This window comes from Danio aesculapii, chromosome 2, assembly GCF_903798145.1.
Source record: "Danio aesculapii chromosome 2, fDanAes4.1, whole genome shotgun sequence".
Lineage (NCBI taxonomy): Eukaryota > Metazoa > Chordata > Actinopteri > Cypriniformes > Danionidae > Danio > Danio aesculapii.
The window spans coordinates 3,692,576-3,720,332 of NC_079436.1; the positions used below are offsets into that span (position 1 = coordinate 3,692,576).

Consider the following 27,757-nt stretch of genomic DNA (forward strand, 5'->3'; position numbering starts at 1 on the left):
TTAAAACCGGTAACCATTGACTTACATAGGAACTACTACAACTACTATGGAAGTCAATGGTGACAGGTTTTCAACTTTCATCAAAATATCTTCTTTTGCGTTCAATAGAAGAAAGAAACTCTCATAATGGTTTGAAACAAGTAAAGGGAGAGTAAATGAGGACATAATTCCCTAGATGTAATGGTGTAGTCCACCCAAAACTGAAAATCCTGCCATCATTTACTTTCCCTCTGGGGTTTTCAAACCTGTTTGAGTTTTTTTTCTTCTGTTGAACACAAAAGAAGATATTCGGAAGAATGCTGGAGATCGTGTTCAGCAGAAAAAAGAAACAATTTAGCTTTGAAACCACCTGAGGGTGAGTAAATGTTCATTTTTTGGTGAACTATCCTTTAAAAAGCAATGCACATCTTGTAGTAAATCAATTTTACTATAATTATAGGATATCTAAAACATGTACATTAAACTGAAAGCTTGCCTCTTTACAAGATTCAATCCAAGATTATCTGTATAGCGCTTTTTACAATGATTATTGTGAATTATTGTTATTATTACATGACACTAAGTTAAAATAATGTAATTATTAAAACAATTTCATGTGTTAAACCTATTAAAATGTGCTTTAAATGCTTGAAAACCATATTATTATATAGCTTAAACTGCAAATATGTGATTCTGTGAAAACAGTACTGTGTGTATTATGTGTTCAGTCTATTATTGACACTTGCATGTACTTGAAAACAATAGCGTAACATTTTTTTCTGTCATTATTGGCAGATCAGTGTGAACGGAGAATGTTTTGACGTCTGTACACAACACTTGAAAATGCAGCTTTGTTGTCATGTAGAGCGGTGGCTCAGTGGTTAGCACTGTCACCTCACAACAGATTGCTGGTTCGAGCTGGTTCCCATGTTGGTGCGGGTTTCCTCCGGGTGCACCGGTTTCCCCCACAGTCCAATAGGTGCGCTGTAGGTGAATAGGATGAACTGTGTGTGTGTGTGTGTGGGTGTTTCCCAGTACTGGGTTGCGGCTTGAAAGGCATCCACTGCTTAAAACATATGCCGGAATAGTTGATGGTTCATTCCGCTGTGGCAGCCTTTGATAAATTAAAGGGGCTAGGCTGAAGGAAAGTGAATGAATGAATGTTGTTGTGTAAACACCTTAGATTAAGTTTGCTTGTGTGTCTTTTAACACTGATCAGTGTAGTTCGGTACATTTATGTCTGGTTCTGCTATCAGAAGTACTGATATATTGATTTGGACTATAATATGTACACTTTATTAACAACAGTACAGTACCAAAAGGGTGGAGCTAGACTTGCTGCTAAATGCTGACTGGTTTACAGAGAATTATCACTTGTGCATGCAACAAGTCAGGAGAACGACATGGGAAGTGCCATTTTTAAATACCAAAAAAAAAACTCTCTCTAAAAAAGCGCATGCTAGTTAAGATCACAGGGAGCTTCTGGGATCGCGAGAAATGCAAACGGCTGAAGTATAAGGTAGACTCGATGAGAAGTACACATGTTTGCAAACCTACCTAAAGATACAACCAATAATTCCGATTAGAGCGATAATGTGGAGAATATTGATCTTGTGTTGAGCCCAATGTGCCTTGCATCTAAAAATAGAGCTAGGGTGTTCCTTTAGTGATATCGCTTCAACTCACGCTGAAAATGGCGGACGTGAATCAACAAACTGAGGATATGATGACGCGCCTGTCAATCAATATTGGTGGGCGGGGGGACCGCTCTCCTACATCAAGTAGCGGTCGATTTGAAAACCGATCCAATTGGTCCACCGTTTTTATGTTGTTAAATTGAAAAGAAAAGCACTGGGTGTGCTTATATCACCCCAATATGACGGTCTATACACCATACATGCACATATGTCTGTCCAAACAGCTTGAAAAGTAGATTTTTTACCATAGGTGCCCTTTAAAATCAGCGATCTCCACTGGCTGAGTGATATCCGATATAAAGTGGGTCTCAGATTGTACACGAAGCACTGCATTAAATTACATTTTCCCCTGCCATGTCTTTATAATATGAGCATTTATTTTACTCCAGTATATTCAATGGAGCTTCTGCGCTAGCTTGCCGATTCTGACGGGCGCGTGCTAGTAAACGGTTTTACGATTGAGCAACTAAATGAATGCCAACGTCTATTTAACTGGTTGTAGTTACATTACGACATCGATGCTGTAAAAGGATTACATTAGTCACATTAACCGTTCACTGGAAGTTTATCAGTATGGGAAGACACACTAGCTCTGCATATACACTACTCTGTAGAACAAATTAGTATCGCATAAACATGGCCTATCTGCAGTCTTTCTTAACCGTAGTAGTGTTAAAAACATTCATTCAAAGAGTTCTGCAACATAGAAAGAGGACTACACAAATAACATGGACACGTCTCTGTCCATAAGAACAGCACATTCCTTTCTGTGTCGTAAATACCTTTGGGGTTGGATTACACACTGACCATTGCTTTTGCCAGATAGAAGAGGTTGTTTGTAAGTGATTTGTGAAATATAACAAAATCATTATGTATCTGATCGGTCACATTCGTAACGTTCACATGTTGCGTCTAAAAACATGTGAAAAGTGTGAGGCGCGCCACCTATGGAGAGAGATTAGACTCAATAATAATTCACGCAAAAGACACGATGTACACATGCGTAGCCAAATTCACGTACGTAAAATATTTATTTATACTTACAAAAACAATTCACATGCACAAAATAAAAATACATTTTCATAAAATACGTTTCACAAATGCAAAACACCATTTGCAAATATATAAGAGTGTACAAAAAGATTTGAATGTTTAAAATTCACGAGTTCATCCTGAATGAGAATGTGCAAATCCTCTCTCACGTACGACTCACCCTGAATACGAGTGTGTGCATTTTTGAGACTTTCCTGTCGGCACACACCTCCCACGTGAGTCACTCGTGCCCTGTAGCCAATAAGATGCGAGCTTACTGTTCAACCAATCACAACTCCCTGAGAACGCAGGAATGACCGAAGCGCTTCACTGTGCGCACCATTTGCGCAGTCTGACTTAATTAACGGAGATGATCCTCTAAGAAGAATAGACTTAACACAAGCACTTTTCTATTGAGTTACTGGAAATACACTCAGATTCTACTATAAAAAGCGTATACACAAACTAGTAGGAAACAGTATTGACTTACAGGAGTATCCGCCATGTTGGTTAGAGGAACAGACTGCGCAAAAGGAGCGCAGAGTGGTTGACATCGAGTACAGCTCTCATCTGATTGGCTGAGAGGTACGAGTTGCCTGTTTCTGGCAGGAAAGTCTCAAAAATGCACACACTGGTATTCAGGGTGAGTCGTACGTGAGAGAGGATTTGCACATTCTCATTCAGGATGAACTCGTGAATTTTAAACATTCAAATCTTTTTGTACACTCTTATATATTTGCAAATGGTGTTTTGCATTTGTGAAACGTATTTTATGAAAATGTATTTTTATTTTGTGCATGTGAATTGTTTTTGTAAGTATAAATAAATATTTTACGTACGTGAATTTGGCTACGCATGTGTACATCGTGTCTTTTGCGTGAATTATTATTGAGTCTAATCTCTCTCCATAGCCACCTCCTGTAACTATCTGCAACCACTTTTAAAATACATTTACATTTAAAATAATAAGCTTCATTCATTTACTTTCCTTCGGCTTAGTCCGTGATCATTAGAGGTCGCCACAGCGGAATGAACTACCAACTATTTTAGCATATGTTTTACACTTTCTCATTCAGACACACTCATACCCTACAGACAATTTAGTTTATTCAATACACCTGTAGCGCATGTGTTTGGGCTGTGGGGGAAACCAGAGCACCCAGAGGAAACCCACGCCAACATGGGGAGAACATGCAAACTCCAGATAGTAATGCCGACTGGCCCAGTCGGGACTCGAACCAGCAACCTTCTTGCTGTGAGGCAACAGTGCTAACCACTGAGCTGCCATGCCGCACAATAATAAACTTGAGCACACAAGTGATGAAATATGTGATCGGCTCATACGGCTTTCTTCTTTTTCTAGCAGGAGTGATGTTGATTGTAACTTTCTGTTGTACACCATGATTACCAAGTAAGAATACTGTTGGCAGTGGAAATGCAGTCCTGATAAGGAATCATACTTCAGGATCGGGAATTGTTCTGACCGAATTGGCACAAAAGTATTTTGGCGTAAAAAGGACATAAAAGTATCTCTTTATTCTACTTTGAATGCTGTCGTAACATTAATGACGGGACCAAAAACATTGATTGGTTGGCTGACTGGCTAGCTGGCTGGTTGGCTGGTTGGTTGGCTTGTTGGCTGGCTGGTTGGTTGGCCGGCTGGCAGGCTCGCTGGTTGGCTGGCTGACTGGCTGGTTGGCTGGCTTGTTGGTTGACTGGTTGGTTTGTTGGCTGGTTGGTTTGCTGGCTGGTTGGGTTGTTGGTTGGTTGGCTAGCTGGTTGGGTTGTTGGTTGGTTGGCTAGCTGGTTGGCTGGCTGGCTGGCTGGCTGGCTGGCTGGCTGGCTGGTTGGTTGGTTGGTTGGCTGGCTGGTTGGCTGGTTGTTTGGTTGGTTGGTTGGCTGGCTGGCTGGCTGGCTGGCTGGTTGGCCAGCTGGCTGGCTCGCTGGTTGGCTGGCTGAATGGCTGATTGGCTGGCTTGTTGGTTGACTGGTTGGTTTGTTGGCTGGTTGGTTGGCTGGCTGGTTGGGTTGTTGGTTGGTTGGCTGGCTGGTTGGCTGGCTGGCTGGCTGGCTGGTTGGTTGGTTGGCTGGCTGCTTGGCTGGTTGTTTGGTTGGTTGATTGGTTGGTTGGTTGGCTGGCTGGCTGGTTGTTTGGTTGGTTGTTTGGCTGTCTGGCTGGTTGGTTGGCTGGCTGGCTGGCTGGCTGGTTGTTTGGTTGGTTGTTTGGCTGTCTGGCTGGCTGGCTGGCTGGCTGGCTGGCTGGTTGGTTGGCTGGCTGGCTGGCTGGCTGGCTGGTTGGTTGTTTGGTTGTTTGGTTGGTTGGTTGGTTGGTTGGCTGGCTGGCTGGCTGGCTGGTTGGGTGGTTGTTTGGTTGGTTGGTTGGCTGGCTGGCTGGTTGTTTGGTTGGTTGTTTGGCTGTCTGGCTGGTTGGTTGGCTGGCTGGCTGGCTGGCTGTTTGGTTGGTTGGTTGTTTGGCTGTCTGTCTGGCTGGTTGGTTGGCTGACTGACTGGCTGGCTGGCTGGCTGGTTGGTTGGCTGGTTGGTTGGTTGGTTGGCTGGCTGGCAAGCTGGTTGGTTGGCTGGCTGGCTGGCTGGCTGGCTGGCTGGCTGGTTGTTTGTTTGGTTGGTTGGTTGGCTGGCTGGCTGGTTGTTTGGTTGGTTGTTTGGCTGTCTGGCTGGTTGGTTGGCTGGCTGGCTGGCTGGTTGTTTGGTTAGTTGTTTGGCTGTCTGTCTGGCTGGCTGGCTGGTTGGCTGACTGGTTGGTTGGCTGGTTGGTTGTTTGGTTGGTTGGCTGGCTGGTTGGCTGGTTGTTTTGTTGGTTAGCTGGTTGTTTGGTTGGTTGGTTGGTTGGCTGGCTGGCTGGCTGGCTGGCTGGCTGGCTGGCTGGCTGTTTGTTTGTTTGTTTGTTTGTTTGTTTGTTTGTTTAGCTGGCTGGCTGTTTTGTTGGTTGGTTGGTTGGCTGGCTGGCTGGCTCAACACAATGAAAGTAATTAAAGAAAAATGATATCAAGACTTTCAGAAAAAGGAAAAGAAAATTGTGTGAGATGGATAACAGGAGCCAGAAGAGAGAACAATGTTAAATTTTACTAGACGCTGCATTTGAAACGCCTCGCATAAGCTGTAATGAATTATTTCTGTAATTTGATGCAAAGATAATATAATACAAAGTATAGCTTTTTTTAAATGCACATACATTCAAAGATTTAAGATGCTGATAACCGATAAATGCATCATAACCATCTTGTGAGTAAAAGAGCTTCTTGAAAGAGCTTAAATTTAAAGTGTATCATGTTATTTCAACAACTGTACTGTTCTGCTTTCTGTACTAAGACATACTTAATTTAAAATATTTTAAAGACCACATTTGAATATTAGCAGTATTGAATTAACTAATTGTATTTAAGTTCTTTGAACATGATTGTTTAAACATGACTGTTTATCGTTGCTATAATAGTTTTAGTGTAAATATTAAGTGTAACTAATGTTAAGTAATGTAATGAATTTCAGGGTCCTACATATGCTGGGCTATGAAGTGCTTGATTTAAAATAAAGGATGCTTTAAAAACTCCTTGAATCTGCTGTACATGAAAGAGAGTGGACCCTGAAAAAAGAGTCTATTATTTGATGGTGCAGCTAAAGTCCAGCTGTAAAAACGTCAGAAATGTTTAGTGAAACCCGACCTCCCTTTTGTTCATTTTTCACACTGCGAATGTCTGCACGAAAACCTCCTCCTGACACAAACCACCCGCCCTCTATTCAAGCCAGATTAAAGCCTGTCATTCCTTCAGGGGCGGCAGTCAAACAAACGCACCTGATTGGCTGTCGCCTAAATTCATCTCCCTCTTTCTGACCAATTGGTTCAGAGTTTGGAAATAATGGCTTTGGTCTTTTTTTGGTGTGAGGGTGGGAGTTTCTAGATGCTTCAGATTCTATTGGATAGAGGCTCTGTATCTTTTTAGTGTGAAACAGATGTGCAGTTTGCAGTTCAGTCCCATCCGTACCAACCGCTGGGAGCGACTCTGTTGTTTGTTGAAAATCAGACAGCTGGAGCCTGAGGGACAAAATCACAGTGTGAGAGAACGAGAAGGCCATAATCAAGCGCTGGTCTGGTTTACCTCACACATACAATGGGCTGAATTCTTTTAAAAGAAAGGGTTTTATAAAACAGCAATGATCATTTGAAGATTGTAGTACTTGCTTTATATTAAATGTCCTTTTTTTAAATGTTAGTATCAGTATTGTTAGCTTTAAGGACATCTATAAGCTAGTGTGCTCTAAAACAGTGACAAAATTCACATTTAGACGATATAAACCTGATATAAACATCCAATGCTTGCAGTTTGTCACTTATGCCTAAATAGATGAACATTTGTTTTGACGTCACTTCATATTTTAGTTTCTCATCAAATCTTCTGACCAATCAAATGCTCTCGAGTATCTAGTATGTCCTGCCACCTTTTAGATGCTCATTTTTGACGCTCTTGAGCTTAACCACTCTCACTGGGAGAGCTGTGATAAAAACGAAACGCTATTGGCTGTTTTTGATAAAGGGGAGGGGCTAATATTTAGGCACCGCCCCTCTTTTCGTGTTTTATTTGCAATTACGTCTAATTTCGATCGAAAAAATTCACTTTTCAAAGCACTTCACAGCCGGTCAGGACAGTGACAGACACACTTTTTTTATATTAAATAAATTGGATTTACACTGAATTTGAACAAACAAATGTAAATATCCTTGTCTGAGTTACATTTGACAAAAAAAAGTCAAGTTTTTACTAATTCCAGTTACTTTGCTTCAATAGATTAATTGATAGATTTATTTTAGGAATGACTGGTATAAATGTTTATTATTTCGGCATTCAAATGTTTTTTTGCATAGACTCCATTTATAGGTGTTTAATTGTTTTTTTTTAATAGCTAATTAAATTTCAACTGTTGTAACATGAACTCATTGCATCTTATTGTAAAATGTTACTAAATAAATTGACATCAACATTGTCAACAGACAAATAATTTACTATTAAGCAAAATTGGACAAATTCTGACAAATGTCCTGCAGTTGTATAAAAATATGCTGCAGTGTAGGCAGAGGCGTTGCTAGACATAAAGCTCTACTGGGGCACTTATATATATATATATACACACACACACACTATATATATATATTTTATAAATATTTATCATAAATAAAAGTATTCTTGTTATTATACAATTATTATAATCTTAATAATCTAAATAATCTTAAATGTAACTGGAAAACATGGTTTAGACACAACATGCTAAGATCAATTAAGAAATCTTTTGCATGAATATTAATTTAATTTGAATGAAATTCTATAAACAATTCAATAAAAAAACAATATAGAATTATCTGTTGTCTTAAACTTAACACATGGCAGAGAATTAGGTTTATTAAGTCTTTACCTCCATGACTCCTCAACCCTCCTTTTGCTTCATACAAAAAATCTATCAGGAGGCGTGCTTAAGATCACGTCATATTGTTTAAACTTTAGTTTCGTCGACTTGCAAATGACTTGCATATGAATTCAAATCGAAATCGCAATATCAATTAAATATTTTCCCCAAATCACGCAGTCCTACAGTCAGGGGCGTCGCTAGACCCAATTTACTGGGGCACTGGAGATTTTTACTGGGGTACTGGTGATTTTTACTGGGGCACGTGCCCCAGTAAATTGGGTCTAGCGACGCCCCTGAGTGTAGGACTGCGTGATTTGGGGAAAATATCTAACTGATATTGCGATTTCGATTTGATTTGTGATTTAATTTTGTAGTCAAGCTTCAGCTCAATAATCTGTATCGTAGTTTCTTACTGCTAAAATGCAAACTGAAAAGATATTAACTTACTTAAACATTTAATCAAATTTAATGTTAAATATTCTTTAATTAATCACTAATTTTTCTCTAGAGCAAACAGTAAGCACAAATAAAATGACCTTGCCTTTCAGTAAACAAGCTGAACTCAAATTAGGGAGATAGTGTAGCTTATTATTCAATCAAAAAAATAATAATTATAAAAATACAGAACACTCAGCAAACCAATGGCTGATAAGAGCCTTTCTGTAGCTTATATTGTCTAAAACTAAATAATTATCACAGATGTTACACAAAATATCACAACATTAAACTTACAGCTGTGGTACTCCAAAATGGCTAAAGTAGGTGCGAGATGGAAATGTATATCTCCTATCCTGCATTTAGATGAGTTTTTTTTAAATCCCTTTTTGGTCACTGTATAAAAGGCACTGTGTCTTTAGCGAGTGCGTTATTGCATTAGTTATCTCCTAGAAAGTGTTGCACCAGCTGCCATACGGCGCTGCGAAAAGGGGCGGGATTAAACAAGATAATTATACATTTAAAAAAGCAAGTGATTGGTCCATGTTTTAAATTCCAGTCCAGAGAGGTCATGTTTTGATCTTCGATTGGTCTCACGCAATCATGTGATGCGAAACTTGCCGCACAACCTTGCGTTTTCGGTCTGACACATTCGCGTGCGTATGAATGGAAGTCTATAGGGAGAAAAGTGCAGTGACCGCAGCTTTAATCTGGAAGGTAAAGTCCATATTGGGGGCTTTGTAACTACTAGCTAGTTTGTAACTAAATTTGTTAACATGTTCTTAAAGCAAACCGTAGTTAGTAGGTCGTAAGCTCTCCGTAAAGTCATGCGTATAGTCACATTGAATGACGTAATATCTAATAAGAAATATTTAAATCGTTAAACTGCTTTAAAATTCCGCAAACAATGCATCTATATAGAACTTTCCTATGAAAATTAAATGACAAATTATATTTTTAATAGTACATTACATTACAGTCAGTCACTCCAGACGACGCGCACACCTGCGCAGCGAGCCGTGAATGTGCACGAAATACACATGAAGTTATCAAAACGTTAAACTTGATTTTTTTGTAAATTTGAAACCAAAATATTCCAATATTACTGATGTCCTGTTTTTTTTTTTTTATATTAATTCGTCTGTTAATGCTTCCGAAGCGGCAGACGCCATCATCCCACTCGTCCACGCTTTCCTGTTTGTGTTTGTTTTTTATTGTGGGCGTTCCGCATAGTTCGTTTGCACAATTCTGATTGGGCTGAACGAAAGTGTGCTAACTTAATTGGCTAGTAAGACTGTCACACACAGACGCCATGCACGCATTTGCGGGGAGGGGGAAATTAAATACATATTTCATATCGCAGCCTCTTGCGATTTAGGTAATCCCAACGTTTCAAATCACGATTGCAATTCGAACTGTGCAGTTAATCGCGTAATGTACAACTTGTTTAGGGATTTTTAAAGGGACAGTTCACTTAAAACCTAAAGTTGGTGACTGCAGACCCAAAATATCAAACTCTGATTTTAGAGAAGCATAACTTTAACTTCATTTACTGTGCTTATTCATGGTTTCTTATAACCCACACACACTCTTTCAGTGATAACTGGATTATCAGCAAATGTTTGCTAGTAGGATTTGAAGCGGATTAATGTATGACAGCTTGATTGGTTGTACTTTAAATATTGCAGTGAAGTTGTAGGGTAATGATTCTGTTTCTTTGTGTTTTGGTCTTGTTGAGTGGACTTTGATGGTTAATTCAGCTCTGTCCTTTTCATGGTAAATGATTTTTGCTGTTGATGTTTAATTAGTCTGATTTTATAGTGTCTCATTCTAAGCGTTTTCATTTAGCCGTGCTCATTCATGCTTGCTTTCCTTTCCAACATTCACAATAAAAGTCATAAACATGTACAAAACATTCATTTATTTTCCTTCGGCTTAATGCCCTTGTTCATCTAGGGTCGCCACAGTGGAATGAACCGCCAACTATTCCAGCATATGTTTTTCCCAGCAGATGCTCTTCCAGTTGCAACCCAGTACTGGGAAACACCCATACACACTCATTCACACACATACAGTGCATCTGGAAAGTATTCATAGCGCTTCACCTTTTCCACATTTTTTAATGTTACAGCCTTATTTCCAAAATGGATTAAATTCATTTATTTCCTCAAAACTCCTCACACAATACCCCATAATGACAATGTGAAAAAAGAGTTTTTGAAATTGTGGCAGATTTATTAAAAATAAAACACCTGTAAAATCACATGTACATCAGTATTCACAGCCTTTGGCGTGAAGCTCTAAATTGAGCTCAGGTACATTCTGTTTCCACTGATCATTCTTGAGATGTTTCAGCAGCTTAATTGGAGTTCACATGTGGTCAATTCAGTTGATTGGACATGATTTGAAAATGCATACACCTGTCTATATAAGGTCCCAGGGTTGACAGTGCATGTCAAAGCACATACCAAGCCTGAAGACAAAGGAATTGTCTGTAGACCTCCGAGACAAGATTGTCTTGAGGTACAAGGCCGAGGAAGGTTACAGACAAATTTCTGCTGCTCTGAAAGTTCTAATGAGCACAGTGACCTCCATCATCCATAAGTGGAAGATGTTTGGAGCCACTGAGACTCTTCCTAGAGCTGGCCGGCCATCTAAGCTGGGGGATCCGGGGAGAAGGGCCTTAGTCAGGGAGGTGATCAATAACCCGATGGTCACTTTGTCTGAGCTCCGGCGTTCTTCTGTGGAGAGAGGAGAACCTTACAGAAGGACAACCATCTGTGCAGCAATCCACCAATCAGGCCTGTATGGTAGAGTGGCCAGACGGAGGCCACTTCCTGCATGGAATTTGCCAAAAGGCATCTGAAGGACTCTCAGACCATAAGAAACTAAACTCTCTGGTCTGATGAGACTCAAATTGAACTCTTTGGAGTGCCAGAGGTTACGTTTGTAGAAAACCAGGCACCGCTCATCACCAGGATAATACCATCCCTACAGTGAAGCATGGTGGTGGCAGCGACATGCCTTGGGGATGTTTTTCAGCAGCAGGAACTGGAAGACTAGTCAGGATAGAGGGAAAGATGAATGCAGCAATGTACAGAGACATCCTGAATGAAAACCTGCTTCAGAGTGCTCTTGACCTCAGACTGGGGTGACGGTTCATGTTCTAGCAAGACAATGGCCCAAAGCACACAGCCAAAATATCAATGGATTGGCTTCACAACAACTCGGTGAATCTCATTGAGTGTCTCAGCCAGAGCCCAGACCTAAATCCTATTGAACATCTCTGGAGAGATCTGAAAATGGCTGTACACCGTCGATTCCCTTCCAACCTGATAGAGCTTGAGAGGTACTGCAAAGAGGAATGGGCAAAACTTCCCAAAGACAGGTGTGCCAAGCTTGTGGCATCATATTCAGAAAGACTTGAGGCTCAAATATTATTACTAATTCTTTAAAAGTAATGCGCTACTTTACTTGTTACTTAAAGTAATATTATTACGTAACTCAAGTTACTTATAATGCGTTACCCTCAATACTGCTCAGAACAACGTGAAATAATGAAATATAAAGCAATTAAATGCAGATCATGACCTTTTGAGTTACATCCTAAGTACACACACACACACACACACGTTTGTTTTTGTGAAAAGTGGGTACATTACATAGGTTTCCATTCATTTTATGCAGCACATATATCGTATTGCCCTCACCCCACCCTACTCCTAAACCCAACCATCACAGGAGACAGTGTGCAGCTTTACTCTCTGATTAAACTCATCCTGTGGGATTTATAAGCATTTTGAGAAATAAGCACGTCACCAATGTCCTCATATTTCACCTCGTTTTTGTAATACCTGTGTCATACCTATGTCATACAGATTTGTGTCCTGATACGTCACAAAAACACGTACACACACACACTTATATTTATTAAACTTATATTATACTAATCAATGTATTTATCATCATTATTATTTAAGATACAAATCAGAACTATTTAATGGGCTCATCCCCCAATAGATGTTCCTTCAGGGGGGATCAATGGCTAAATAGTGGGCTCAAACCCCCCTGTGATTCACACCCTGCTTGTAACCCTCATTAGTCCTTGTGGATGTTTTGCCCCTTTGTTTTCATTGTCAGTGGTCAGGTCTTTCTTGTGTCAGTTTCTACTCCTATTGAAGTGATTATTAGGCCCTGCATTTGCATCCAGCTCTCTCTTGTTTGACCTCTTACAGTATTATATAACATACTGTAGCCTGAGCTAAACTCTACGGAGCACATTCCTCTGCTCATGTAAAGACCTGTTCTGTTCACATTCATCACATTCATGACCTCTTTGTTTTACAGTGTTGCAGCTGTGAGGTAATGGCAGTACTGTAAAATGGTTTTATGAGCATACAGTATTATCGTTGTTTGTAGAACAGCCTCGTCTTTTAAGGTGAACATGCTCGCTTTCTGATATTGGGAAAACTCTGCTTTCACACATCTGGGCTGATTTAAGAAACAGATTTATCAAACCACGAGAGCACAGCTACGGAAAGGGTGAATCACAGCATTTCTGACATGTTTTCATTCACTTTGCTGGATACTCTAGTGACTGATTACAAGAACTTTTTAATCTTTATTATTTTAATTCAATTTAAGAATAAATAAAGCAAGCATTATTTCTGTTTAGTTTAATTTTGTTTTATTTTTTATTTTATTTTGTGATTTATTTAATTTTATTTGTAATTTTTTTTATTTATTTATGTATAAAAAATTTTATTCAATGTTTAAATTTTATTATTTATGTTATTTATTTATTTATTTATTTTATGTATTTAATTTATTTTAGTTTAGTATTTATTTATTTAATTTAATTTTTTTTAATTATTAATTTACATATAATTTTAAAAAAGTTTTATTCATTTATTTCTTTACTATTATTACTATGATTTACTGTTTTTATTTATTTTTATTTTATTTATTCAGTCGTTCACAATTTTATTAAATTTTTTATTCATTCATTCTATTTAATTTAATTAATGTTTTTATTTTATTTTTAATTTAATTGTGTTTATAATTTCTTTATTTACTTATTTTTTATTAAATAATTTTTATATTTTATTTAATCATTTTTAAATTTTATTTGATTTATTAATTTATTCATGATTATATTTTATTTATTTATTTATTTATTATTTTATTTTATTTGACATTTTATTAAATAATTTTTTTATTTTATATTTAATTTAATTAATTAATAATTTTTTATTATATATATTTACTTAATTTATTATTAAGTTATATTATATTTAGCTAAAGCATTACATTATTATATTATTTAATTTATTTATCTTTATTTTTTGTTTTATTTATTCAGTCATTCATGATTATATTTTATTTTTTTTCTAATTTATTTATTTATTCATTCATTCTTATCTATTATTTATTTTATTTTAGTTTTAATTTTATTTATTTAATTAATTAATTATTTTATATTTATTTAATTTTTTTATTTTATAAATTTTATATAATGTTTAATTATTTTTTATTTTTATTTTAATTGTATTGTTTTATTTATTCAGTCATTTTTGATTATATTTTATTTTTATTTTATTTATTTATTCATTCTATTGTATTTGTTTTATTATTTATTTAACTTAATTTTTATTTTAAATTTTATTTATTTCATTATTTTAGATGTTATTTAATTTATTTAACTTTATTTTTTATTTCATTTTGTTATTTTTATTTTATTTATTCAGTCATTCACAAATTTTATTTATTTATTTTTTGTTCATTCATTTTTCTTTTCTTTATTTCATTGATTAATTTTATTATTTATTTATTTATCTTTATAATTTGTTTTATTTCATTATTGTCATTATTTACTCGCTTCTTTTAAACCTGTTTAAGTTTATTTCTTCTGGTGAACCAAAAGAAGACAATTCGAAGAGTGTTGGAAACTAGCACGCACTTCCATACCATACATAGTATTTTTACTAATATGATTTATAATGCCTCTCCATATGCTTTGAAGCATAGCTGCTGGTCATGAGCTGGTCTTTAGCTGGTTTAAGCTGGTCATGTGCAGGTCCTGAGCAGGAGCTTTGGTTAGTCTTGCCTGAAACTCCACACATATGAAGTTCATCTCCAATCCATTTAATCTCATTGCCATCTTAAACAACAGTTGAACTATTGAAGAGAGCTTATTGATTTTACCCCATTGACCATGTTTACATTCAATATTTGTATAGGCTATACTACTTTCTCTCCTTCAGTCTGATCATTGATTTGTTTTATCTTCTAGTCAAGCACGCAATGAACAGTGTTGGGGGAAAGTACTTTTGGAAGTTGTTGAGGCTTTTGAGAATGCTTTTTTAGTATTAGCATTATCATCGCTAATGTACAGTTGACAATCCTGGGGCTCGAGGCAATCCTGTCTCGGAGGTCTACAGACAATTCCTTTGTCTTCATGCTTGGTTTGTGCTTTGACATGCACAATCTTTGGACTGTGGGGGAAACCGGAGCACCCAGGGGAAACCCACGCCACCACAGGGAGAACATGCAAACTCCACACTGGAATGCCAACTGACCCAGCCGGGGCTCAAACCAGCGACCTTCTTGCTATGAGGCGATCGTGCTACCCACTGCACCACCAAGATGTCCTAAAGCTAATCAATTAAACTATAAAGTAATATTATTACATAACTCGCATTGCTTGTAATGTGTTACCCCTAGTAAATGGCAATAAATGCACTGAAAACAATCACCACACCAGCAAACTAATTAGCATTAGCGAAATTGTTGTTCTTTTTTAAAATTTTCGCAAATTATTTTTAAGGCTTCAAAGTATTGGTATTAGCATCAACATTAGCATTAGTTTTAGCATTAGTAATAGCATTACTATTAGCATTAGTGTTAGCATTAGTATTAGCATTAGTATTACTATTAGCATTAGCATTGACATACCTCATCTGACTACGTTAATTTTATTTCAGCAATTTATTGTTTTAAAGCTAATTAGTTAAACTGCAAAGTAATATTATTACATAACTTGCATTACTTTTAATGCGTTACCCCCAACACTAGCAATGCTCTGAAAACAATCCTCACACACCTGTAAACTAATTAGCATTAGCGAAATTGTTGTTCGTTTTCAAATATTTCCCAAAAGTATTGGAATTAGCATTAGTATCTGCATTAGTATTAGTAATAGCATTAGTATTAGTATTAGCATTAGTGTTAGCATTAGTAATAGCATTAGTATCATCATTACTGTTAGCATTAGTAATAGCATTAGTAGCAGCATTAGTGTTAGCATTAGTAATAGCATAAGTATTAGCATTAGTATTACTATTAGCATTAGTATTAGCATACCTCATCTGACTACGTTAATTTTATTTTAGCAATTGTTTTAAAGCTAATTAGTTAAACTACAAAGTAATATTATTACATAACTCGCGTCACATATAACACGTGGCGAAATTGTTATTCTTTTTCAAATATTTCCCAAATTATGTTTAAGGTTTTACAGTATCGGTATTAGGATTAGTATTAGCAGTAGCATTAGTATTAGCAGTAGCATTGACATGTGACGTTAATTTTAATACAGCAATTTTTTTTTAAAGCTAAATACTTAAACTAAAAAGTAATACATACACACAGTAAACTAATTAGCATTAGCATTAGCGAAATTGTTATCCTTTTTTAAAAAATATTTCCCAAATTATGTTTAAGGTTTTCACAGGATTGGTATTAGCATTAGTATTAGCAGTAGCATTAGCATACCTCATGTGACTATGTTCATTTTAATTCAGCAATTAAACTAAAAGTAATATTGTTACGTAATTCGCGTTACTTGTAATGCGTAACCTCCAACAGTGGCAATAAATGCGCTGAAAACAATCCCCACACACCAGTAAACTAATTAGCATTAGCATTAGCGAAATTGTTATTCTTTTTTTCTGATATTTCTCCAAATTATGTTTTCACAGTATTAGTATTAGTATTAGCATTAGCGTACCTCATGTGACTATGTTCATTTGACTTCAGCTGTTCATTTTTATAGCTAATTAAGCTGGCAATAAGTGTGCTGAAAATATTCCCCGCACACCAGTAAACCAGCACTGTTATGATGTAACTCTGCCAGAAGTGCGTGTTTTTCACTGGAGAGGACAGCACATTTGGAAAAACAAGGTGTTTGTATGTTGCGATCAGCATGCAGCGAGAGGGACAGAGCTTGTTTGTGCTTTTGAAATGAGCAAACAGAGTGAAAGGGACACAGAAGGGGACTGGATGAACCCCTGCCTTCAGCTGCACTGCTGACCCGCACGCTGTTTGTTCACCAGATAACAGACGTAAAGCACTTACTCATGTTAACCCTCTGATTATCACACTAACTCCAGAGGCTTTTGAAAGTTTTTTATTCGTAGTATTAGCATTAACATTAATATTAATGTTAGAATTCCTTAGTTGGCGTCAAATTACTAGCCCCCTTGTGAAATTGGTTTCCTTTTTCAAATATTTCCCAAGATATGTTTAAGATTTTCAAAGTATTAGCATTAGTATTAGCATTAGCATTTCTCATGTTCAGTTGGCGTCAATATTATTAGCCCTCCTGTGAAATTGTTATTCTTTTTCAAATATTTCCGAAAGTATGTTTAAGATTTTCACAGTGTAAGTAGAAGTATTAGCATTAGTATTAGCGTTAACATTAGCATTAGCTTTCCTCATGTACAGTTGACGTCAATATTATTAGCCCTCCTGTGAAATTGTTATTCTTTTTCAAATATTTGCCAAAGTATGTTTAAGATTTTCAGTGTAAGTAGTAGTAGTAGCATTAGTATTAGCATTAGTGGTAGCGTTAACATTAGCATTAGCTTTCCTCATGTACAGTTGACGTCAATATTTTTAGCCTTCCTGTGAAATTGTTATTCTTTTTCAAATATTTCCCAAATTATGTTTAAGATTTTCAGTGTAAGTAGTAGTATTAGCATTAGTATTAGCGTTAGCATTAGCATTCCTCATGTAGTTAACGTCAAAATTACTAGCCCTCTTGCGAAACTGTTTTTCTTTTATAAATTAGATGTTTAGGAATATCACAGTATTAGCATTAGCATTCCTCATGTACAGTTGACGTCAATATTATTAGTCCTCCAGTGAAATTGTTATTCTTTTCAAATATTTCCCAAATTTTGTTTAAAAAACTTAACAGCATTAATATTAGCTTTTCTCATTTAAGATTTATTAGCTTTAGTGTTAGCATTCCTCGTTTAGATTTTCACAGTATTAGTATTAGCTTTAGCATTAGTATTAGCATACCTTATGTGCATTTAATATCAAAATTATTAGCCCTGTTGCAAAATTATTATTCTTTTTCAAATACCTCCCAAATTATGTTTGATTTTTACAGTATTAGTATTACCATTAGTATTAGCATTAGCATTAGTATTTGTACTAGCATTAGTATTAACATTCCTCATCTACAATTGACGTCAAAATTATTAGCCCTGTTGCAGAATTGTTACTCTTTTTTAAATATTTCTCAGAGTATGTTTAAGATATTCACAGTATTAGAATAGTATAAGTCTTAGCATTCCTCATTTAGATTTTCACAGAATTAGTATTAGCATTAGCATTCCTCATCTACAGTTGTTGTCAAAATTTTTAGCCCTTGTGCGAAATTGTTATTCTTTTTAAATTATTTCCCAAATTATGTTTGTTTTATTAGAATGGATTAGTATTAGCATTAGCATTTATATTAGCATTATTAGTACTAGCATTAGTATTAGCATTCCTTGTCTACATTTCACGTCAAAATTATTAGTCCTGCTCCGTATTAGCATTAGTATTAGCATACCTCATGTACAGTTAACATCAAAATTATTAGCCCTCCTCTGAAATTTATTAATTCATTTCTTTTCAGCTTAGTCCCTTTATTATCCAGCGGAATGAACCGCCAACTTATCCAGCATATGTTTTATGCAGTGGATGCCCTTCCAGCCACAACCCAACAGTGGAAAACACCCATACACACTCATTCACACACATACACAACGGCCAATTTTAGCTTATTCAATTCAGCTATAACGCATGTCTTTGGACTGTGGGCACCCAGAGGAAACCCGCATGAACACAGGGAGAACATGCAAACTCCACAGAATGCCAACTGGCCCAGCCGGGGCTTGAACCAGCGACCTATTTGCTGTGAGGCGATCGTACTACCCACTGCGCCACCATGACAACCTCCTGCAAAAGTGTTATTCTTTATTAAATAAAATTTCTAATATTTTATATATGTTTACTTGCGTCCAGATGATATAAATACATATATTAAATGATTTTTTTGTTTAGCGTTTTCCACTCTTGCCTGTTTAAGGTTTAAGTCTGCCTATAAATATGCTTCAATCTGCCTATATTGGCTTTTCGTTTGTACCTAAAGTACATTTTTTGCATGATCCCTAATCCAACCCAATACCTGAACTCAACTACTAACTTAATTAACTATTATTAAGCATCAAATGATAGGTTTAGTGAGCTAAAAGTCTCAGTTAATGGTTTATTAATAGCCAGAATTGTACATTAAAATAAAGTGTGACGGGTCTCATATTTTCAGACTGATGGCAGAAGCTCTGGACTTCATCACAGCTTTCATTGACCGTGAACAGAGAGGTCGTCTGAATGACGTCTGAAGCAAAAAAATACAAGTTCATTTTGTTCAGCAACGTGTTTGTGGGAAAACAATAATCAATATGCCTACAAAAACAAACAGGCATGCGAACAAGAATAGAAAAATCCAGGTGCAAATCTCTTGGAGAGGCTACGCTTTATAAGCAAGGCAATTAATCAAAGGTTAAAAGAGCAAAACTATGTAAGTTGAACTAGTATTCATGTTTTGGATTAGTTGACAGCATGTGTTATTTCAAGTGTGTCTTATAATATGTATGATTTCTGTCATTTAATATCTGAAGAAAACACTAGAATTGTTTTATATTTTATTGACTTATATACTTAAATTATCTGAAATATTTCGAAGACTGTTCAAATGCAGAGAGATGAGCCATTTTAACTATATGTGAGACCACATGTACCATGAGTCTCGATTTCTGCTGCCACATTCGAATCCTAGGGTCAGAATTTGACGTCGACAGCATGAAAGCAGGCGACGCAGTGGCGCAGTAGGTAGTGCTGTCGCCTCACAGCAAGAAAGTAGCTGGTTCGAGCCTCGGCTGGGTCATTGGTATTTCTGTGTGGAGTTTGCATGTTCTCCCTGCATTCCTGTGGGTTTCCTTCGGGTGATTCGGTTTCCCCCAAAGACATGTGGTATAGTTGAATTGGGTAGGCTAAATTGTCCATTGTGAATGAGTGTGTATGGATGTTTCCCAGAGATGGGTTGCAGCTGGAAGGGCATCCACTGTGTAAAACATGGTGTGAAGGATATTTTCTTGGAACACTTTGGGTCCATTAGTACCAATTAAGCATCGTGTCAACGCCACAGCCTACCTGAGTATTGCTGACCATGTCCATCCCTTTATGACCACAGTGTACCCATCTACTGATGGCTACTTCCAGCAGGATAACACACCATGTCATAAAGCGTGAATCATCTCAGACTGGTTTCTTGAACATGACAATGAGCTCACTGTACTCAAATGGACTCCACAGTCATCAGATCTCAATCCAATAGAGCATCTTTAGGATGTGGTGTAATGGGAGATTCACATCATGGATGTTTAGTCGACAAATCTGCCGCTACTGTGAGATGCCATCATGTCAATATGGAGCAAAATCTCCAAGGAATATTTCCAGTACCTTGTTGAATCTATGCCACAAAGGATTTAGGCAGTTCTGAAGGCAAAAGCGGGTCCAACTTGGTACCTAATAAAGTGGCTGGTGGGTGTATGTCCATAGATGACCTGTGGTTAAGTAAATGAACAGGGAATTTTCATTTTTAGGTGAACTGTCCCTTTAAGGTTTACTTTTAACACTATAAACCTGGTTTATATTTGATCAGCCAGAAATGTAATATTCTCTGGCATTACCCCAAACTGCCAAATTTCCTGTGCTCTATATGAAGTACAATCCGCATAAATCACAGCATGTGTTTTACTCCTTTACAGGGGGTCAAGAAGCCCTTCGATGAGGTCATTAAAGCAAATATCGGAGATGCTCACGCTATGGGACAACGGCCAATCACCTTCTTCCGACAGGTAGCAGGTTTCTCTATTTTTTGCTGACCGCGAGTCTCATGATCAGCTTTAGCCATTTTCAGGTCGGCTGCAGCGCTTTCCATGCATTAAACAGAGTCAACAGCTTAAATGGAGCAGCTTGACACGTCTTCATGCTCTTTTACTTTATTAATGCTTACTTCGTTGTTCTTGTAAGCTCATAATTGGTTTGTTTTTCAAGGTGATGGCGCTGTGTACTTATCCACAGCTACTTGATGACAACAAGTTTCCAGAGGATGCCAAAAACAGAGCCAGGCGTATTTTGCAATCATGTGGAGGGAATAGCATCGGTATGTTATTGATGCATGAAGGGAATTGACATGAAATATGAAGTATCAACAATCTCTTAAGCTAAAATAATAAAGGGAAATTGCATAATTGGTATATTTGCAGTTTTATTACCATATTTTTTGGAAATTAATGCATTTGTGACCCTGGAGCACTCAACCGGTCTTATTTTGCACAGTTATATTTTCAGCACTAGTCAAAATATGTGCGTGATATGTGAGGAAAGCAAACACGACGTAGCTTTCAGTTATGACGAACCCCGTTTCCATAATTATATTTTATTTATAGATAAAGGCCTGTGGCTCTGCATACGTTGACTCTATATTGCTGGAGTATCTAACCGTTTCACGTTACTGTAGGATGCATCAATGCCGTTCTGTAGGTCTATTAGAGACATTGACAAATATTCCTAGCAAATCAAATCAATGTGGGAGACGTACTCGTTACATAAATGCACTAAATCGCTCTTCAGCAGCGTTTATTTGAGAGCGCACAAGGAAATCAGCACTTGAGCACAGAGATTCACATGCTTGTATTACATGAATGCGATCTCGACTTGTAAAACTGAACTCACGACATTTGTCAATGAAATAATGCCACAGGTAGTTGGTAGATCTGTGTAAAAGGCCCAACAGTGTCCGCCACAGCTGGAAAAAATCCTAGAGGAAACACTGTATATATATATATATATATATATATATATATATATATATATATATATATATATATATATATATTAGGGGTGGGCGATATTACCTAAAATTAATATCACAATATTTTTCATCTTTTGAACGGTGACGGTATAATATCATGGTATTACTTTCAATAACAAAATAATATACATCTCAAGGAAGAACGGACAAAAGAAAGTCTCACTTCTATCACTCTTTAAGTTTTGGTTTCGGTTTGTGTCATTTTAAATGCTCCGTCCCGTTATGAGCTGATCTTCATTTTTCTCTGTTTGTGGAATAAAGCGGCACCAATTTATGAGCAGACAGAGCAGGATTCTCGCGATGACCACCGGCGCAATACTGCTCTTTGTTATGAGCCGTAGTTTCAGTGTAAACTTAGTAAAGACGAGTTTCTTTGGCGATGATGTGTACAGTGTTAGATTTTATATTTAGCGGACCTTTGCGCTGAACACGCAGTGAAAGCAACGCAACAAGATTCGGGCACCTTCTCCAAAAACACTCGATTGATCTCAGCTGGTGAATCAACATTTACCTCATGTCATGATCGCTGTCATCTGCGCCATTATTATTATTATTATAACTTTAATTGAGGTTTGCAAACCTGTGTACTTTTCATTCTTCAGCCGTTTGCATTTCCTGCGGTAACAAAAGCTCCCTGTTATCTTACAGCGGGAAGCGTTGAGTGATTGACAGCTAATATGAACCAATACAGCGGCAGGGTAGAGCGATTCAGCAAGTTTATAGAGAAAATCAAAAGCTCCCAAATATATTATGAGGGCGCATTGATTCAAGGCACATAATTGATTTATTACGGTATTGACGGTATTAGAAAATCCATGTTGTGGCGCAATGTCACACCGGTGATGACTATGACATCGGTGTACCGCCCACCCCTAATATATATATATATATATATATATATGCTATGTTTTCAGAGGTTTATATTCATTTTTAGACAGCACAAAACCAATGTTTTAACTCTAGAAGAGCTATGAAGTCAATATTTGGTGGAATAATCCTGATATTCAGTCTTAACGAATGAAAACGTTTGCTATTTTGACCAGCTGTCATTTTCTGCAAAGATAAAAAGCACTCAGTATTAAAAACTGTAATAAAGTACTATAGTAAAAACTGAGTATTTTCAGGTGGTCTCTTATTTTGTTTCCTAACTGTATGGATTTGCAGTATACTCTTTACCTCCCTTTATCTATACAGTGTTTGCCTCAAAAACAAACATGTAATGATAAACTAAACTGTACAAATTGTTAACTACTGAAACTGCTGATGTGACCTGATGTTCTATAATGTACTCAGGGATGTTACTGATTAAAGTGCTGATGCTGTTGTTGTAATATATTGTAAAGTCAGTTTGTCAGTATCCACTCGTGCCTCTGTTCAGGTGCTTACACAACCAGTCAGGGCATCGACTGTGTGCGGCAGGATGTGGCCAAATACATCGAGCGGCGGGACGGCGGCATCCCGTCTGATCCGGACAACATCTACCTCACCACAGGAGCCAGCGATGGCATCGTGGTACGTCACACAAACACAAACAGAGCTCACATTTGACTGGTTATTGTTTGCAAAATACCAGTAAAAATTCTCCCCATGATAAGAACTGGTCTACATGTGATAATGGCAGTCTGTTGACTTTTAATAAATGTATTAAAGCTGCATGTGTGTGTATAGTTCTGAATGCGTATGAGCCTGTTTACAGATTTACCGACGGACACTGTAGCTTTAGTTGCTAGTGCTGGGCAATGATTAAATTTGTTTTTATTTGTGATTAATCTCTGGGGTTTTCTCAATTTAATCGCCATGAATAGCATGAGTTTCTGCATGTAATTGGGATTAATCGCGTAAACAAGTTTTCCCGCATTTAATAGCAATTAATCAGATGAGTTTTCCAACATTTAATAGTGATCAGTCGCACTAGTTTTCTGCTTTAAGTCATGAGTAATTGCACAAGTGTTCTGCATTTAATCATGATTAATCGCACAAGTTTTCTGCAATCAATCGGGATTAACCACACAAGCTTTTCTGTATTTTATTGCGATTAATCGTTTTCCCTGCATTTAATTGCAATTAATCACACAAGGTTTCTGCCTTTAATCGTGATTAATTGACCATTTAATCGTAATTAAATACACAAGGTTTCTGCAATTAATCGCAAATAAATGCACAAGCTTTCTGAATTTTAGCATGATTAATTACATGAGTTTTCACGCATTTGTGTTTAATCACATGAGTTTCCTGCATTTAATCGTGATTAACTGCATGAGTGATCTGCATTTAACAGGGATAACTGCATACATTTTCTGCGTTAAATCATGATTAATCGCATGAGATTTTGCATTTAATTGTGATTAATTGAATGAGTATTCTGCATTTAATCATTTTGTTATTAAAATAATTATCTTTCTCAATTTCGGTCATTGATTGCACTACATAATTTAGGTAGGGATTTTCAAAATTGAACTGGGAAGTGTCTATTGATAAAGCTGAAATCTATTAATATATTTACTGATTCAGAATCCTATTGGACATTTTGAACATTTAAGAACCTTCCACAACGTTTTTATAACATACTGAGAACATTAGGGAAATGTTCTTAGAACATTACTAAAATGTAAATGGAATGTCCTAAAAACATTTTAAATAACGTTCTGAAAAATGTGTATAAAACAAGACCAATATTTTATGCAAACCAAAAAAAATTAATAAATAACATTAATACATTGTCTAAAAAACATTTTCACATTAAAAACTCAATGGGAATTTTAGGGAATGTGTTTTAAACATTTTAAGAACCTTCCACAACGTTTATATAACATATTTAGAACATTAGAGAACATTATTAGAACATTTTAATGTGGATGGAATGTATTAATAACATTCTAAATAACGTTCTGAGAACATTAATATAACACGAGACTGAAACTACCGTATGAAATAATGTTCTTGTAACCAAAAAACAACATTATTACAGTGTCTTAAAAAACGATGTGATTTAAAAAAAAAAGCATTATAAAACCTAATGGGAATGTTAAAGGAATGTTTTTAGAACCTAAAATTGTTAGTTGGTAATTCTGTAAAATATTTTGTTGGGCTGGATAAATTAGTTTTTTATTATCTTAATTTAACATTTTTTTTAAATCAAAAGTACATGTAAAGAACATTATGTAAACTTGTGTCTATTTAATTCTTAACCATTTTATCTTTATTCAAGTAGATTTGTATTCAGACAGTCCACCTCTTCTATGTCCAGTATTTTTATTATTACATATGTCAGCTCATAAGCAGAGCAAGGGTAATCTCTGACTCTACACTGAGTTTTAGAAGTAGACTAATTTATCAGATTTATCAGCCTGATTTATCACATTGTTTTTTATTTGGTTGTTGTTTTCAGACCATTCTGAAGTTGCTGACCGCTGGAGAAGGTCCTTCACGCACTGGAGTGATGATCTCTATCCCTCAGTATCCTCTGTACTCTGCGTCTATAGCAGAGCTGGGGGCCGTTCAGGTCAATTATTACCTGAATGAGGAGAAGTGCTGGAGTCTGGACATCAGTGAACTGCAGCGCTCTCTACAGGCGGCCAGAAAACACTGCAACCCACGAGTCCTGTGCATCATCAACCCCGGAAACCCCACCGGTATAACATCAGATCCTTCCCTTAAAGGGGACCTATTATGTCCTTATTTACAGGATGTCAAATAAGTCCCTGATGTCCCTAGAGTGTGTATGTGAGGTTTCAGCTCAAAATACCACACAAATAATGTTTTATTTTGCTTTGAATCTGCCCCTTTTAGACTTTGATCCTAATTGTGCCGTTTTGGTGACTGTCGCTATAAATTTAAACGAGATTGTGCTCTTTTTAAAAGAGGGCGGAGCTACAAATGCCTGTGTGTCAGCATAGTGGCAGATTTAAAACAAGACATTTCATATAACTGATCATGTATAATATGGCTTCTTATTTTAACAGGTCAAGTACAAAGCAGACAGTGTATTGAAGATGTAATCCAATTTGCAGCCAAAGAAAACCTCTTCCTAATGGCTGATGAGGTGAGTTAATACTGGTATATGTTTGCAAAATAAGTCAAATATAGCTTCATATAGCTAGTAGGAGCATCTACTGTACATGCATAAAGAAGTACACTTCTTTTGAGATCTATTCAAAGCTTAACTTGTATTGCATTGTAAAGTATTGTATTTGAGCGGCATGGTGGCTCAGTGGTCTCACAGCAAGAAGGTCGCTAAGTCCTGGTTGTGTCAGTTGACATTTCTGTGTGGAGTTTGCATGTTCTCCCCGTGTTGGTGTGGGTTTCCTCCGAGTGCTCCGGTTTCCCTCCAAACACATGCGCTATAGGTGAACTGGATGTGAGTTCATGTGGGTGTTTCCCAGTACTGGGTTGTGGCTGGAAGAGCATCCTCAGCATAAAACATATGTCGGAATAGTTGGTGGTTCATTCCGTGTATTGTATTGTATTGTATTGTACTGTATTGTATTGTATTGTACTGTATTGTATTGCATTGCATTGCATTGCCGTGTATTGTATTGCATTGCATTGCATTGCATTGTACTGTACTGTACTGTACTGTATTGTATTGTATTGCATTGCATTGCAATGTATTGTAATGTATTTCATCAACTCTTCCCACATATGTGTTTTGTAGGTCTATCAGGACAATGTGTACGCCAAGGGCTGTGAGTTTCACTCCTTCAAGAAAGTGCTGTTTGAGATGGGTCCAGAGTACTCCAAAAAAGTAGAGCTGGCATCATTTCACTCCACTTCCAAGTGCTACATGGGAGAGTGAGTATCATTTATTAGCGGATTTCTCATTGAGGAATCAGTGTGTGAAACAGTATATGACGCCATCATTGACTGATGCTGTACTTTAAAGGGTCACGAAACAATAAAAACACATTTTTTGAGCTGTTGACAGTCATATATGTGTCCCACGCTGCTATAAACACTATCAGGACACATATATTACACAGAAAAGTGAAAGTTGGTTGTTTTTACGTTATTTCGAGCAAGTTTGGTCTTCCGGTTTGAAACGTATTTTTGAAGCTGCGTCACGGCCATGAGACCTTAGCGTGTATTCCAGCGTGTAGACTGGCTGTCTGTACCTGGGAGTACTTTGAGACGTCTCTGAGTGTGCTGCATTCATTCATGAGAAAGACTTGGTTTAACCCAATCAGCGCGCTCTATTGTGTATGAGGTGCAACTTCATTAATATGCACGATAGCTTCGAAGACTGTTTTTACCTGATACAGTGTTCAGACGGCAGAGAGACGCCACGTTGTGTTGCCAAAACAAGTGGAAGACCAAGAATTGTTTGGAGACATGGGTCGTCAGTGTTGTGTTTATAAATGTGCTGCAATGAAGATTTGTTTCCATTTCCTGCTATGAGAGCGCAGCTGGACTCATGTGTGGATTACAATGCAAATATGTTATTATATTACAAATATATTACAAATATGTTTGAAAGGAACATTTTTTACCCGAGAGCTTTTCGCATCTGGAAATGGTGAAATCCAGATTTGCTTCTCGTCCCCATTTAAAAAAGATGCAGTTCCAGTTGGTGTTGATAGTCCTGTCTCTACAGATTTGGTGTGTGTGTAATCAGTGTGCTTTGTTTGTTTATTCAGATGGTGAAGTTAGTTACTTTTTAATACTTTGTTGATGCACCTTTGGCAGTGATTACAGCCTCAAGTCTTTCTGAATATGATGCCACAAGCTTGGCACACCTGTCTTTGGGAAGTTTTGCCCATTCCTCTTTGCAGTACCTCTCAAGCTCTATCAGGTTGGAAGGGAATCGACGGTGTACAGCCATTTTCAGATCTCTCCAGAGATGTTCAATAGGATTTAGGTCTGGGCTCTGGCTGGGACACTCAATGACATTCACCGAGTTGTTGTGAAGCCAATCCATTGATATTTTGGTGGTGTGCTTTGGGTCATTGTCCTGCTAGAAGGTGAACCGTCGCCCCAGTCTGAGGTC

The 27,757-nt window shown here is 37.0% G+C and overlaps 1 protein-coding gene across 2 annotated transcripts in view; it reads left to right on the forward strand.

Moving 5' to 3' along the window:
- The window catches only part of LOC130239790 (alanine aminotransferase 2-like), a 43,851-nt gene that overhangs the window by 9,177 nt on the left and 6,917 nt on the right, over positions 1-27,757 (forward strand). For both annotated transcript variants that reach the window (XM_056471124.1, XM_056471116.1), the window contains 6 exons: positions 20,666-20,755; positions 20,955-21,063; positions 23,153-23,286; positions 25,163-25,406; positions 25,737-25,816; positions 26,429-26,565. In XM_056471124.1, the coding sequence (XP_056327099.1) occupies positions 20,666-20,755; positions 20,955-21,063; positions 23,153-23,286; positions 25,163-25,406; positions 25,737-25,816; positions 26,429-26,565 (794 nt within the window). The remainder of the gene's footprint in view (positions 1-20,665; positions 20,756-20,954; positions 21,064-23,152; positions 23,287-25,162; positions 25,407-25,736; positions 25,817-26,428; positions 26,566-27,757) is intronic.